Raw genomic sequence first — 12,500 nt, forward strand, 5'->3', positions numbered from 1 at the left:
GGAGTTTATGAAGGAAAAAAAAAAGAAAAGAAAAAAAGAAAGAAAGAAAGAAAGAAAGGAAATAAGTAAATAAATAGCCATTGGGAAAAAAGGAAAAGTATTAGTCTTAGTGAAAGGGATACGTGGGTATAACTATTAGGATTTAATGATGATAATGAAGTTAATAATAATGACGGTATGAAAAAAAAGAAAAAAAAAAGAAAAAGAAAATTGATTTGTCTCCTTAGCAATGATGGAAATAGCAATAACCATCTTGAAATAATAGTGTTGTGAAGGCGGTGATGATCGTAATGAAAATCGTGCTGAGAGGAATGATGATGCTGTGATAATGATGGCAGCATTATCTCCATGGTGACGGCTTTCATGATCTTTATGTTACTGTTATCATTATCTACAGAAAAAAATTAAGAACATAGAATAAGATCAATTAACTTAAATTTTCATAGGTTTGGTTCCAAGACTAGCATAGGCGTCTTTCAAACTCCACTAATTGAAAAGAAATAAAAAAACCTGAATAATATAATTAATTAGATAGTCAAAACAAGAGAAATATCTAGAAAACAAAAACAAAAAACAAAAAACAAATAACAAAATAGTCAATTCCAAACTCCACTAAATGAAAAGAAATAAAAGCTGAATAATATAATTAATTACATAGTCAAAACAAGAGAAATTCCTAGAAAACAAAAACAGAAAACAAAAGGAAAAAAATAATAGAGGAAATTATTATCTAGAGAAAAAGAAAACATTGATGATATTAAGAAGACAATGTCCATCTCCTTCCCAGTTTACCGCGTTTCTTGCAAGCACTCACGAGGTCGTCCTTGAGTGCATTGCAACCTTACTTGGTGTTATTTGAGCCAAGGATGACCTTAGGAAGATCTGGAAATAAGTCGGGATATTAGAAGACGGTGAGGGAGGGAGGGAGGGAGGGAAGGAGGGATGTGTATATGTATATATATGTATATGTATATATATATATGTATATATATATTTATTTATATATAGATAGATAGATAGATAGATATGTGTATATATATGTATATATATATATATATATATATATATATATATATATATATATATATATATATATATGTATATGTATATATATATATACATATGTATGAATGTATATATGCAAACATACAAACAATCACACACTCATACAAAAAATTCCACTTCCAGGAAGGATAACACTCCGTCCACTCGGCAATCCACAACGTGACAAAATCGCATCGCGCTGGAATCAAAACAAAAGCGCATCGATAAGTTTCCTTCGCTCTCATTTCCTTTTGACCCCACAACCTTCGCAAATGTGACGCAATAATTCTCCCACGCAATAATCCGAAAAAGGCAGTATGTGGAAAACCTTCAAATAAACGGAGTTAGGGAGTGGGAGAGGAGAGGCCCGGTAAATGAGTCAAGAATATTTAAGCCGCGAAACCCTAGAGGAGACTCCAGTCCTGTCGAAGACGTCAGAAGAGGTGGAACGGCGCGCATTTTCACCAGGGGAGGAATCATTTGCATAATCATCAGGTGGGTTAAGTGTTCTGATTCTTTAGTTAATGGATGTCGTAGTTTTCTTTTATGTGTTCCTTATAGGATTAAAGCCAATTGATGTCCTATGCATTGTCCAAAAATGATGTTTCCTAAACCCTCTCAACAGTGCCTCTTCGGCTCTGTCGAGCGTGCCCTCTCGGCCCTGCCAAAGGTGCCCCCTCGGCCCTTTCAATGATACCCCTTCGGCTCTTCTGATATTGCCCCCTCGACCTTCCCAATGGTGCCCTTCTAATGTTTCCCCTTCCAATGGTGCCCTCTGCCCTACCAATCGTGCATTTTTGGCGTATCTCAGACGTCAGACGAAGTCGTTGGGCACAAAAACCCTTAAATTGGCTAATTAAGTATAACTATATAATACACGCACTACTCAAAGTCACTGCCATCGCCCCTTTCATTTTCTTTATACCTTATGCACATGCTAATATTATTGAATGTTTGATCCAGTCCTGGTTCTTTATACCCATCCTCTCGTAGAGAGACAGTTAGAAACTAATATATTTGTTTCGCCATAGTCAACCATATATGATCAAATGACCAATAGCTTTTGACACGCTCTTTATAAACCATTTAATCAAACAATTATTTATTTGATTGTTTTTTGAGAGTAACCCATTTGGTGCTGCTAGCACTGAGGGTTTAAAAGGCACGATGTTGATACAAACAAGATTGAAACTAGTGCTATGTTGACTTCATTGAGGTTTAAATTGATACTATGTTGATCCCATTAAGATCCGACAGGGTCCTAGAGATTTCAAAGAGAGACGATCTGTGACGTTTTTCTCTTCCGTTTACTAGTAGTGAATCGCATATATTTGTTTTAAAAGTGGCATATATATGTATATATATATAAATTTATATATATGTATATATATATATAAATATATATATATATATATATATATATATATATATATATATATATATCATTGGTGAACTTTTCAACATTAGATATTGAGTTAACAAATCACAAACTATATAAGTGATACGTGGCCCCCGTGCTGCACCAGGCTACCCCATTAATACAACTTGTCTCATGATTTTAATGAAAGGGTTTTCGAAATGGAGTCATGGTCAGAATTAAGTCCCCGGAAAACTCACAGAAAACACTAGTTATTAATCTTACTTCTTTGTAACAACATAAACTATATATAATGTTCTTGTACCTTGAACTGATGCTGCCAATCAACTACATGCATATCCAACGATTCATTAACTAGAGAACTAGATTTTCTTAAAGAAGTTTATTGTAAATAAGGCAATCGAGAAACACTACCTTGAAAATTTGACAAGGAAATTCAGATTCAAGACGAATTATGAGTATCATGTGATTAGCAAAATTATTTGCTTATAGTTTCACTTTTCAAATTTCACTCCAAGAAAAAAACAAAAAAATCATATTTCAATTTAATCTAGTAAGCCGACAAAAAATAATGTGCATACCAAAAAGCGTACAACATGAATGTCATATTATTTCCTTTTTGAGAAATATCAGTAATGATCACAAAAAACAAAGTAATGAAATAAAACAATAATAATGGTATTGAGGAAAATTGGGATAGAGATAGAAGAGAGGATGCGGAAGAGGAAAAAGAAGAGGGAATGGAAAGAGAAAGAGAGAGAGAGAGAGAGAGAGAGAGAGAGAGAAGAGAGAGAGAGAGAGAGAGGAGAGGGATATATATATATATATATATATATATATATATATATATATATATATATATATATGTGTGTGTGTGTGTGTGTGTGTGTGTGTGTGTGTATATATATATCTATTATATATATATATATATTTAATATATATATATATATACACACACACACACACACACACACACACACACACACACACACACGCACACGCTCACACACACACACACACACACACACACGCTCACACACATACACATACACACACACATACACACACACATACACACACAAGTCACTAGCAGTTAATAATAAAAACTTTAGTAACAAAAGAATACTAATGTTAGTGTAGGTGATAATAGGTGTGATTATAGTGTTTATTAATCAGTGGTAAGTCATTTATTTAAGAAAGGACGGTGGCTATATTACAGACAATTAATTGTTGCTGAGATGGTTATACCTCGTTGACTTTATGGAACAACTAAAGGCAATTTGGTCCTCACAGTAAAGGTTCAATCATGATTATCAGATGAGCTAGTTTTTAATTGCTGAAAGGTGACTCTAAAATGGTTAGATGGCCTGAGAATGTAAGTTGCAATAGAGTAAACTGCATCTGGAAACTATATTGATGGAATTAATAGAAAAAGAGAAGTACAGTGATATGATAATAGTTGCTGGATACATTGACGAGACACGGTACAATAACTGAATAGTTTACCATGAAAATATAGCTAACGTTTTCTTTCATAAAAATAATTGAGGGTAAACTATAGTAATATCCATTTCGCTTGATGGGGCTACAACAAATAATGCACAATACACACACATTCAACCAAACAAGAAATAACCCTTAACACAAACGATTTTATAATCCTAAATATCCTTTATCTCAGAAATGGCTCACAGCAGGACCCAAGTATGGATGTGGGTGACGGTTCTGAGTGTGTTCGTGCACGCCGGTCAGAGTCTGGGATGGGGCTCCTCTTGTTCTCTCAAGGAAGCCGACCTCAAGAAGCTGGAACAACTATGTACCAAGGTATGCTGGTGAATGGTGTCTGTCATTTGGTATCTTCTTATTATTGTTTAAGATAGAGTTATTGATAAGAACAACTACAAAAGAACAATAATAGTTATAATACTGATAATAGTAATACTGATGATAATAATGTTGATAATAATCTTAGTGGTAATAATAATAATAATGATAATGGTAATAACAATAATAATAATGACTCGTTTCCAGACGGCAGAGGTTGTGAACGCGTCGGTGAGTAACCTTGAGCAGAAGCTAGAGCGAGTTCTCACGTTCGTCGAAGAGATGAAGAAACACGAGAACGCCTGGATCGAGGAGAGCACCACGTCTAATGGTTCAAGTAAGGGCGATTCATTTCTATAACGGTGGTGTATGAAAAGAAAAGAAACGTCTAATGGTTCAAGTAAGGGTGGTTCATTTCTATAACGGGGATATAGAGAAAGGAAAACAATTGATAGTTTAAATAAGGGTGGTTCATTTGCATAACGGGGACATCTAAAAAAGTCTAATGCTTTCATTTGCATAACAGTGGTGTAAAGAAAGAAAATAATCGTCTAATGGTTCAAGTAAGGGCGGTTCATTTGTTTGAAACGGTGGTGTAAAAAGGAAAGAAAGATCTGGTGGTTCAAGTAAGGGTGGTTCATTTCTATAACGGTGGTGTAAGTGGTGGTTCAAGTAAGGGTGGTTCATTTCTATAACGGTGGTGTAAGAAAGGAAGAAACGTCTGGTGGTTCAAGTAAGGGTGGTTCATTTCTATAACGGTGGTGTAAGAAAGGAAGAAACGTCTGGTGGTTCAAGTAAGGGTGGTTCATTTCTATAACGGTGGTGTAAGAAAGGAAGAAACGTCTGGTGGTTCGAGTAAGGGTGGTTCATTTCTATAACGGTGGTGTAAGAGTGGTTCAAGTAAGGGCGGTTCATTTCTATAACGGTGGTGTAAGAAAGGAAGAAACGTCTGGTGGTTCAAGTAAGGGTGGTTCATTTCTATAACGGTGGTGTAAGAAAGGAAGAAACGTCTGGTGGTTCGAGTAAGAATGTTTCATTTCTATAACGGGGATATAGAGAAAGAAAATTGATAGTTCAAATGAGGGTGGTTCGTTTGTATAACGGTGATTTATAAAGTGGAAAAAAAAAACTTTAGAGGTAGTTCAATTACATCACGGGCAGTTCATTTGCGTTGCAGTGATGTGAAAAATGAAAAAGAAAACGTTTAATTGTTCAGGCTGGGGTTGTTCAGTTGTACTCCGATGATGTTAAAAGTGAAATACATGGCTAGGATATAAAAATGAAAAAAATCTAATGTCTCAACTAAAGGTGGTTAAATTGTCCATCGGTGATAAAACAAACAAACAATTATTGGTTCAAAAAAGGGATATTTAACAGCTCTAACGGCGATACAAATACTCCAGTAAATGAAAATGGTATGAGTAATATATCGAAAAGTTCAAGTAAAGGTGTTTGCCTTGTCCAATAGCGATTTAAAAAATACAAATAATAAAATAAAATAAAATAAGATAAAATAAAAAATAAAAAATGAAAATAAAATACAAACCAAATCTAAAAATAGAGATAGAGGTAATTATGCGTTATGAGTTATTCACTATTTTCCCCAAGATATGTTAGGGGTGAGAATAGCATTATTCTTAAGACAAAAGAAAAAAAAAATATATATATATATGTAAGAACTAAATAAGAAACTTTTGTGGGTTTTCTAACCACTGGTAATTTCTCTCTCTAAAGTGTGCTATGTGTTATATTTGTGTTACATGTTACATTATTTTTTTAATGTTTTATACTAAGTGTCTGTTAAGTCATTAGAACCTCGATGGGCAACTTCCATTATTTAGATAAATAATTAAGATAATCTAACTCTGGAATAGACCGTAGTAACACATGTTCGCAATACATATACACGATTCAGCCATAATTTCGAGAGATCTGATACTAGAACAACTAAGACGAAGAACAGACAAACGAAAGAAAAATAGACCCATTAGAATGATAGTCGAAAAACAATAAGAAAATAATAATGAAAAAAACACAACAAGAAAATAATAATAAGTAGAATAGAGACATAACAACAACAGCCAATTATTAGGTTTATAATAATAACTAATAACAACAACAGCCAATATCTCTTTCCAACGACCACTTCCGCTGAAATTCTCTTCGTCTTTCAGAAGGAACGGTCGAGAGGGACGTGTCGCCGCAGGAGGCTGTCCTTGTGCCTTCAGTATTGGCCAATACTCCTACACAAGTGGAGGTTGCCGAGAGCCAGGAACAGGATAAGCAGAATAGTAGTTTCAGGAGCATCCAGATGACACGTTTTGATGGTGGTGATGATCAAGAGGAAGATGATCAAGAGGAGGAGGATGAGGATGAGGAGGAGGTCAAGAAGGGTGAGTGGCTATGGCGTTGTTGTTTTTGGTTCTTTTGGCATGTTTTGGGGAATTAGGTTAGGTTATGGAGGGAATGGATGTGATGGCGTTTTGAGGGGAATAGTTTATGAGTCATGGAATATGAAGAAAAGGAAAGAATGCCTTTTGGAATGTGATAAGGATGAATCGTCAAATGGAATCACTTCAACACACACACACACTAACACAAGCACACACACACCAACACAAGCACACATACACACTAACACACACATACACAAGCACACACACACACACACACTAACACAAGCACACACACACACACACACACTAACACAAGCACACACACACACACACTTACATAAGCACACATACACAACCCCCCCCCCTCCCACTCACCCAACCACACACAAACAAACAAACAAAAACAACCAACCCCATCCCCACACCCCCACACCCCAAAATCTCTTTCATCATCCTCCTTCCACCTTTTTCCCCTCACAGGTGAATGCGAAGCTCAGGTCATCGACAACCACGAGACCATTGGGATGTTCTACATGACCTCGTTCCGCCACGGTCACTGCGCCAACAGACACCCGATCACGGCGCCCATTCGTCACTGCCTCGGCTACTGTGCTACCAGGACTTATATTGGTGAGCTTTCGTGGTGGGTGGTGTAGTAGGTATGGGGTGAGGGGTGGGGGTATGGGGAGAGGGGTATGGGATATGGGGAGAGGGTGTGGGGGGGTATGGGGAGAGGGGAGAGGGGAGAGGGGTGGGAGTGGTGGGAGAGATGAGATGAGATGAGATGAGAAAGAAGGGAGGAAGAGAGATAGATAGATATAGAGAGATAAAGAGGCGGAGGGAGAGAGAGAGAGAGAGAGAGAGAGAGAGAGAGAGAGAGAGAGAGAGAGAGAGAGAGAGAGAGAGAGAGATGGAAGTCTGAGCAAGAGAGAGAAAGAGAGAGAGAGAGCAAAAGAGAGAGAGGGAGAGAGAGAGAAAGAGAGAGAGAGAAAGGGGATAGAGAGAAAGATAGAGAGGATATATAGAGATAGAGAACGAGCGAGGGACAGAGAAAGAGAGTAGAAAGATATGAAATGAGGTGAGAGAGAGAGAGAGAGAGAGAGAGAGAGAGAGAGGGGAAGAGAAAGAGAGAGAGATAGAGAACGAGCGAGAGACAGAGAAAGAGAGTAGAAAGATATGAGATGAGATAGAGATAAAGATAGATAGATAGAGATGAGATGAGATGAGATGAGATGAGATGAGATGAGATGAGATGAGATGAGATGAGATGAGATGAGATGAGATGAGATGAGATGAGATGAGATGAGATGAGATGAGATGAGATGAGATGAGATGAGATGAGATGAGATGAGATGAGATGAGATGAGATGAGATGAGATGAGATATGAGATGAGATGAGATGAGATGAGATGAGATGAGATGAGATGAGATGAGATGAGATGAGATGAGATGAGATGAGATGAGATGAGATGAGATGAGATGAGAAGAGATGAGAAGAGAAGAGATGAGATGAGAAGAGATGAGATGAGATGAGATGAGATGAGAAGAGATGAGATGAGATGAGATGAGATGAGATGAGATGAGATGAGATGAGATGAGATGAGATGAGATGAGATGAGATGAGATGAGATGAGATGAGATGAGATGAGATGAGATGAGATGAGAGGAGATGAGAGGAGATGAGATGAGATGAGATGAGATGAGATGAGATGAGATGAGATGAGATGAGATGAGATGAGATGAGATGAGATGAGATGAGATGAGATGAGATGAGATGAGATGAGATGAGATGAGATGAGATGAGATGAGATGGGATGAGATGAGATGAGATGGGATGAGATGAGATGAGATGAGATGAGATGAGATGAGATGAGATGAGATGAGATGAGATGAGATGAGATGAGATGAGATGAGATGAGATGAGATGAGATGAGATGAGATGAGATGAGATGAGATGAGATGAGATGAGATGAGATGAGATGAGATGAGATGAGATGAGATGAGATGAGATGAGATGAGATGAGATGAGATGAGATGAGATGAGATGAGATGAGATGAAATGAGATGAGATGAGATGAGATGAGATGAGATGAGATGAGATGAGAAGAGATGAGAAGAGATGAGATGAGATGAGATGAGTTGAGATGAGATGAGACGAGTTGAGGTGAGATGAGATGAGATGAGATGAGATGAGATGAGATGAGATGAGATGAGATGAGATGAGATGAGATGAGATGAGATGAGATGAGATGAGATGAGATGAGATGAGATGAGATGAGATGAGATGAGATGAGATGAGATGAGATGAGATGAGATGAGATGAGATGAGATGAGATGAGATGAGATGAGATGAGATGAGATGAGATGAGATGAGATGAGATGAGATGAGATGAGATGAGATGAGATGAGATGAGATGAGATGAGATGAGATGAGATGAGATGAGATGAGATGAGATGAGATGAGATGAGATGAGATGAGATGAGATGAGATGAGATGAGATGAGATGAGATGAGATGAGATGAGATGAGATGAGATGAGATGAGATGAGATGAGATGAGATGAGATGAGATGAGATGAGATGAGATGAGATGAGATGAGATGAGATGAGATGAGATGAGATGAGATGAGATGAGATGAGATGAGATGAGATGAGATGAGATGAGATGAGATGAGATGAGATGAGATGAGATGAGATGAGATGAGATGAGATGAGATGAGATGAGATGAGATGAGATGAGATGAGATGAGATGAGATGAGATGAGATGAGATGAGATGAGATGAGATGAGATGAGATGAGATGAGATGAGATGAGATGAGATGAGATGGGATGGGATGGGATGGGATGGGATGGGATGGGATGGGATGGGATGGGATGGGATGGGATGGGATGGGATGAGATGAGATGAGATGAGATGAGATGAGATGAGATGAGATGAGATGAGATGAGATGAGATGAGATGAGATGAGATGAGATGAGATGAGATGAGATGAGATGAGATGAGATGAGATGAGATGAGATGAGATGAGATGAGATGAGATGAGATGAGATGAGATGAGATGAGATGAGATGAGATGAGATGAGATGAGATGAGATGAGATGGGATGGGATGGGATGGGATGAGATGAGATGAGATGAGATGAGATGAGATGAGATGAGATGAGATGATATGAGATGAGATGAGATGAGATGAGATGAGATGAGATGAGATGAGATGAGATGAGATGAGATGAGATGAGATGAGATGAGATGAGATGAGATGAGATGAGATGAGATGAGATGAGATGAGATGAGATGAGATGAGATGAGATGAGATGAGATGAGATGAGATGAGATGAGATGAGATGAGATGAGATGAGATGAGATGAGATGAGATGAGATGAGATGAGATGAGATGAGATGAGATGAGATGAGATGAGATGAGATGAGATGAGATGAGATGAGATGAGATGAGATGAGATGAGATGAGATGAGATGAGATGAGATGAGATGAGATGAGATGAGATGAGATGAGATGAGATGAGATGAGATGAGATGAGATGAGATGAGATGAGATGAGATGAGATGAGATGAGATGAGATGAGATGAGATGAGATGAGATGAGATGAGATGAGATGAGATGAGATGAGATGAGATGAGATGAGATGAGATGAGATGAGATGAGATGAGATGAGATGAGATGAGATGAGATGAGATGAGATGAGATGAGATGAGATGAGATGAGATGAGATGAGATGAGATGAGATGAGATGAGATGAGATGAGATGAGATGAGATGAGATGAGATGAGATGAGATGAGATGAGATGAGATGAGATGAGATGAGATGAGATGAGATGAGATGAGATGAGATGAGATGAGATGAGATGAGATGACAATGAATAAATGCTATGACAAAACTAGTAATTATGACAGTAATGCAGAAATAGAAAGAACAAGAACATCAATAACATTAAGGACACAGATGGCAACAAACTTAATAAAGTAACAACGATATGAAAAAAAAAATACAACAACAACCACAAAAACAATGATAACACGAGAATGATAACCTTAACAACAATAGGAGAATGTTTTCGAATAAGCTGATAAAAAAAAATCCTATTCATCTATTATACTCGACTATGAAAAATAATATCACTAATTATCATAATTATCCCTGTTTTGGAGGTCGGAGTTATCAGCTGATTCTCGATGACGCAATACACGTGCTTATTGACGCACGTGGCTGACGTAAACAAAAGGGGAGGGGGAGGGGGGGCGAGGTAGGTATTCGATCAATAGATGGCGTTTACTTTCATCTTATTATTCTTTTTCTTTGTCATTGTCATTTGTTTCTGTTGACATTTTATGTTATTGTTATTCGTTATTCTCATCTTATGATTAATTACTGTTATCATTTATACTATTGTTTGATTTTTTGGGTATTTATTTTTATTTTCTTTTGGTTTTTTGTTCATTATTTCTACTCTTTATCTAATGCCATATTTTTTGTCGTTACAGCAATAGTGACGATGGTGACAATAGTGATAATGATGATAATGGTGGAAGTAATGTTAATGATAGTAATACTGAATCATGATAATATTAATAGTAACATGAATAATAATCATAGTAATAATCATAATGACAATATCAGTAACAATAATGACAACTTTAGTAACAATAACGTGAAAAATGATGGTGGATGGGAAAATGAAATTTAATTTAATTGATTTTATATGATAAGAACAATAAAAAGGGACAAATTTTAAAACTTACAAAAAAAAGGAAAATAACAAAAAAAGAACAAAAATCATTTAATATAAAATTTCATTAAAAATTTTTAAAACGGAAAAGTATATATTTTAATAAATTGATTGTTTATTTTTTGTAACCTATATAGATTTTTTTTCTTTTTTTTTTTTTTTTTACCTCGTTTTAAATCCATTTTTGTATGTATTTCAAAATGTTTATTATTTTGGGGAAATTCATTCCCCTTTTCTCATAATTTCGCGTATAATTTTTTTTTTAAAAAATAAAAATTTTTAGAAGTCGACCCTTTTAAAAAATTCACTTCTGGAAAACATTTAAAATTCTCCTTTCATGGTTTAGTAAATTTCAACTGGCAGTCAGACCAACACAAAGCAATTTGGCAAAGAAAAAAAGAAAGGGAAAAAAAAAAGAAAAAGTAAAAAAGGTTTGTAAAATTTTGAAAAAATTGTTCTTTTTTGCATTATATATTTTTTTAGTGTGGTGGGTTTTATGTTGTATATTAAAAAACAAAACAAAAAAAGGGGGGAACAATTAACCTCAAAAAAAAACCCAAAAAAATTTTTTTAAAAAAAAATATATTTTTATTATATTTTATTATATATATATATATATAAAATAAATATATTATTTTTTTTTATATATTTAATAATATATATTATTTTAAAAATATATTAATAATATAAATATATATATATATTTTATATTTTTTTTTTTGTTTGTGGTGGTGTTTGGGTTTTGTGTTTTGTGTGTTTAAAATTTATATATTAATCTTAAAAATAGTTATATAATAATATATTTATATATATATATTATATTAAAAAATATAAAATAATATTTGTGGTTGTGTTGTGGAAAAATTATTAATAAAATAATATTTTTTATATATATATATATATATATAAATTTTTATTTATACATTTATATACATTATATTATATTATACATTTAAAAAATATATATATATTATTATAATATTATATATATATTAAAAAATATAATATATATATTCAAAAACCCCAAAACTGAATGTTACATAATACCCCACTTTTTTTTTCTGGGAAATTTTTTTTGACCAATCTTGTTTAAAGAGAAAGAAAGTCATACG

The 12,500-nt window shown here is 35.2% G+C and overlaps 1 protein-coding gene across 1 annotated transcript; it reads left to right on the forward strand.

Annotated features, from left to right (window-relative positions):
* The first annotated feature begins 1,462 nt into the window (after positions 1-1,462).
* LOC122264599 (uncharacterized) lies at positions 1,463-7,298 on the forward strand. Its single transcript, XM_086549158.1, has 5 exons — positions 1,463-1,539; positions 4,104-4,246; positions 4,454-4,583; positions 6,421-6,639; positions 7,123-7,298. The coding sequence occupies exons 2-5, from the start codon at positions 4,106-4,108 to the stop codon at positions 7,296-7,298; spliced, it is 666 nt and encodes a 221-aa protein (XP_086405284.1). The 5' UTR covers positions 1,463-1,539; positions 4,104-4,105.
* The last annotated feature ends 5,202 nt before the right edge of the window (positions 7,299-12,500 follow it).

The sequence above is a fragment of the Penaeus japonicus genome, unplaced genomic scaffold (genome assembly GCF_977035675.1).
Source record: "Penaeus japonicus unplaced genomic scaffold, GWHDUDI00000001_assembly GWHDUDI00000021, whole genome shotgun sequence".
NCBI classification, from domain to species: Eukaryota; Metazoa; Arthropoda; class Malacostraca; order Decapoda; family Penaeidae; genus Penaeus; species Penaeus japonicus.